Source organism: Sinocyclocheilus grahami, unplaced genomic scaffold (genome assembly GCF_001515645.1).
Source record: "Sinocyclocheilus grahami isolate Dianchi unplaced genomic scaffold, SAMN03320097.WGS_v1.1 scaffold214.1, whole genome shotgun sequence".
Classification (NCBI taxonomy): Eukaryota; Metazoa; Chordata; class Actinopteri; order Cypriniformes; family Cyprinidae; genus Sinocyclocheilus; species Sinocyclocheilus grahami.
Window position 1 is genome coordinate 603,796 of NW_015505393.1, and position 2,539 is coordinate 606,334.

The 2,539-nt window shown below is 34.1% G+C and overlaps 1 protein-coding gene across 1 annotated transcript in view; it reads right to left on the reverse strand.

The window, feature by feature from the left end:
* Nucleotides 1-2,539, reverse strand: part of LOC107596066 (adenylate cyclase type 5-like) — a 98,214-nt gene that overhangs the window by 5,836 nt on the left and 89,839 nt on the right. The window contains exons 14-16 of the mRNA XM_016286674.1: nucleotides 1,889-2,005; nucleotides 1,409-1,573; nucleotides 346-521 (exon numbers count right to left, since the gene is read on the reverse strand). Coding sequence (XP_016142160.1) covers nucleotides 346-521; nucleotides 1,409-1,573; nucleotides 1,889-2,005 — 458 coding nt within the window. The remainder of the gene's footprint in view (nucleotides 1-345; nucleotides 522-1,408; nucleotides 1,574-1,888; nucleotides 2,006-2,539) is intronic.

The window sequence follows — 2,539 nt, forward strand, 5'->3', positions numbered from 1 at the left end:
AAAACTCCAAACATATATATATATATATATATATATATATATATATATATATATATATATATATATATATACTGTATGACTGTATATATACTGTATGATATATATGTGTGTGTGTGTGTGTGTGTGTGTGTGTATTGCATTCAGTCACAACTGTGATCTAAAACATGTTAGGGAATATTTAGCAGTCCCTTAAATTTGGTAGGGACATGTTCTAACAATCCATAAAACAGACCTTAACGTAAAAAAAAACAACGAAATTTTCTATAGAATATATGATAGGAATGATGATGAGGAGGAGGGCTGATCCAAGTAATTGTGCAACTAGCCTAAAATATAGATACTCACATAGCATTGGCCATGACCAGCAGGTCCACGTTGTCAAAAAGGCTGACCTCAGGCACCTCCATGATGAGAACGTACAGGATCTCAATGAAGAGCATGAGGAAGAGTTTACCAATACTGCTGATCTGTAGGAACACTGAGCAGGCCAGTAAACTGAGCAGCACACATGAAGAGAAATACTGTCGAAAGAGAAAAACATTCAGGCATTAGTCTTTCTCTTTCCCCTTAACTTATTCTATATATGATTTATCAAAAGACAAGCATTTCAGAGCAGTGCCTAAAATTACAACTATGAAAAATAAATGTAAAGGCCTTTCACTGCTGGAAAATATCGATTTAAGTTGTCAGGCATGGAACATGGTACTATTAGCTAGTTTCAAGCTGGTCCAAATGAGTTAGTAGCTAGTCCAAGCTGCTCACTGACTATATAAAGGAATAGTTCACTCAAAAATGAACAATTGCTGAAAATGTACTCACCCTAAGGCCATCCAAGATGATGAGTTTATAACCTTGTGAAGCGAAAAGCTGCATTTTTCTAATAAACAAATCCGGCATTAAGACGTTTGAACTTAATTCAATAACGTATCCTCCAGTAAAAAAAAGAACATCCCCTGTTGTGCTCTCACATCAAAATCAACCAACATATTAGTTTAGAACTGTTTTGGACTGTTTTTGCTAGTTAACAACGCTTGATCTGTGGATATTTCTCTCCTGATTCAGACGATTCATTACTTTTTTCACCGGAGAAGGGTAATATTATGGATAGAGGACTCGTATTCCAACTAGAAGCAATGGTTCAAAGTTAAACCAACTTAACTGATGGACTGAAGTCGTTTTGAATTACTTGTGTACTATGAGGTTTTTATCAGCTGTTTGGACTCTCATTCTGACGGCACCCATTCACTGCAGAGGATCCTTTGGTGAGTAAGTGAGGTAATGCTAAATTTCAAAACTCAAACTCATCTGCATCTTGGATGGCCTGAAGTTGAGCACATTTTTGGGTCAACTATTCCTTAAACTATTCACTATGTTACAAAACTAAACTGATCTGAGAACAGTGCCACACCTCTGGGAAATTGCAGGTGGGTGACAAGCTGTTGCAGAGACTGCCCTGAGACCAGAGAGAGTAGTTGAAGGAAGAGCTGCGGACATGGCAAGCATTTACAACGCTGGGGCTGATGTTTAACTCCTGCCCTAAACATGTCTTCAGGTCATCCGTACTGCAGGTAAACTACAGGACAGAAACATTTTCTCAGATAAAAGTACATGACAGTATTTCATTTAATCACTACAGATCACATTAACAAACTGTGAAGCACTTCAATGTTAAAAGTCAATTACTTAAAACTATATGATTTCAGCGCCACTAGCAACACTATACATGATTGCAAAACAATTTCTATTTTTTAAAATAGATTTCAATTTTTTTGCAATTCTCTCTTTACACCTGAAAGTCTTTAAATATTTTCAGATGTAATGTATGAAATAACTAAATATCAGAGGCATTAAGGCACACAATCCTGAGGTTAAGACTTGTGAGACTCACAATGTTAATGAAAGCGGAGAGAAAGACCAGGACGGTTGTAAAAACCCCCACCAGGGTGCTGTTGAGTCTGGACTGAACAATCCTTTTTGAGAGAGTTTGCAGAGGCACAGGGAAAAACTGTCAATAGAGAGAAACATGAATTGAACTTCACAATATTACTAAACATAACTCGACAGTATCTGAGAACAATTTAATGTTGTCACATGATGAAAATCTTTTTTTTAATGATTTTTTTATTTTCAAATAAAAGTGTAAAATGAAAAGTATAAAAGTAAATCTAAAATGATTTTTTTTTAACCTTCTACTCAAAAGAATCCTGAAAAACAATGTATCACCGTTCCCACAAAAATATTTTGAAATGTTATCAACATTGATGATAATACAAAATTATACTTGAGCACCAAATCTGCATATTAGAACAATTTCAGAAGGATCACTTGACACTGAAGACTGGAGTAATAATGCTGAAAATTCAGGTTTGCCATCACAAGAATAAATTACACTTTGAAAACATATTCAAATAGAAAACAGTTATTTTAATAATATTTTACAATATTATTGTTTTTACTGTAATTTGTATTAAATAAATGCAAAGTAAATACAGTGTGTGTGTATATATATATATATATATATATATATATATATATATAT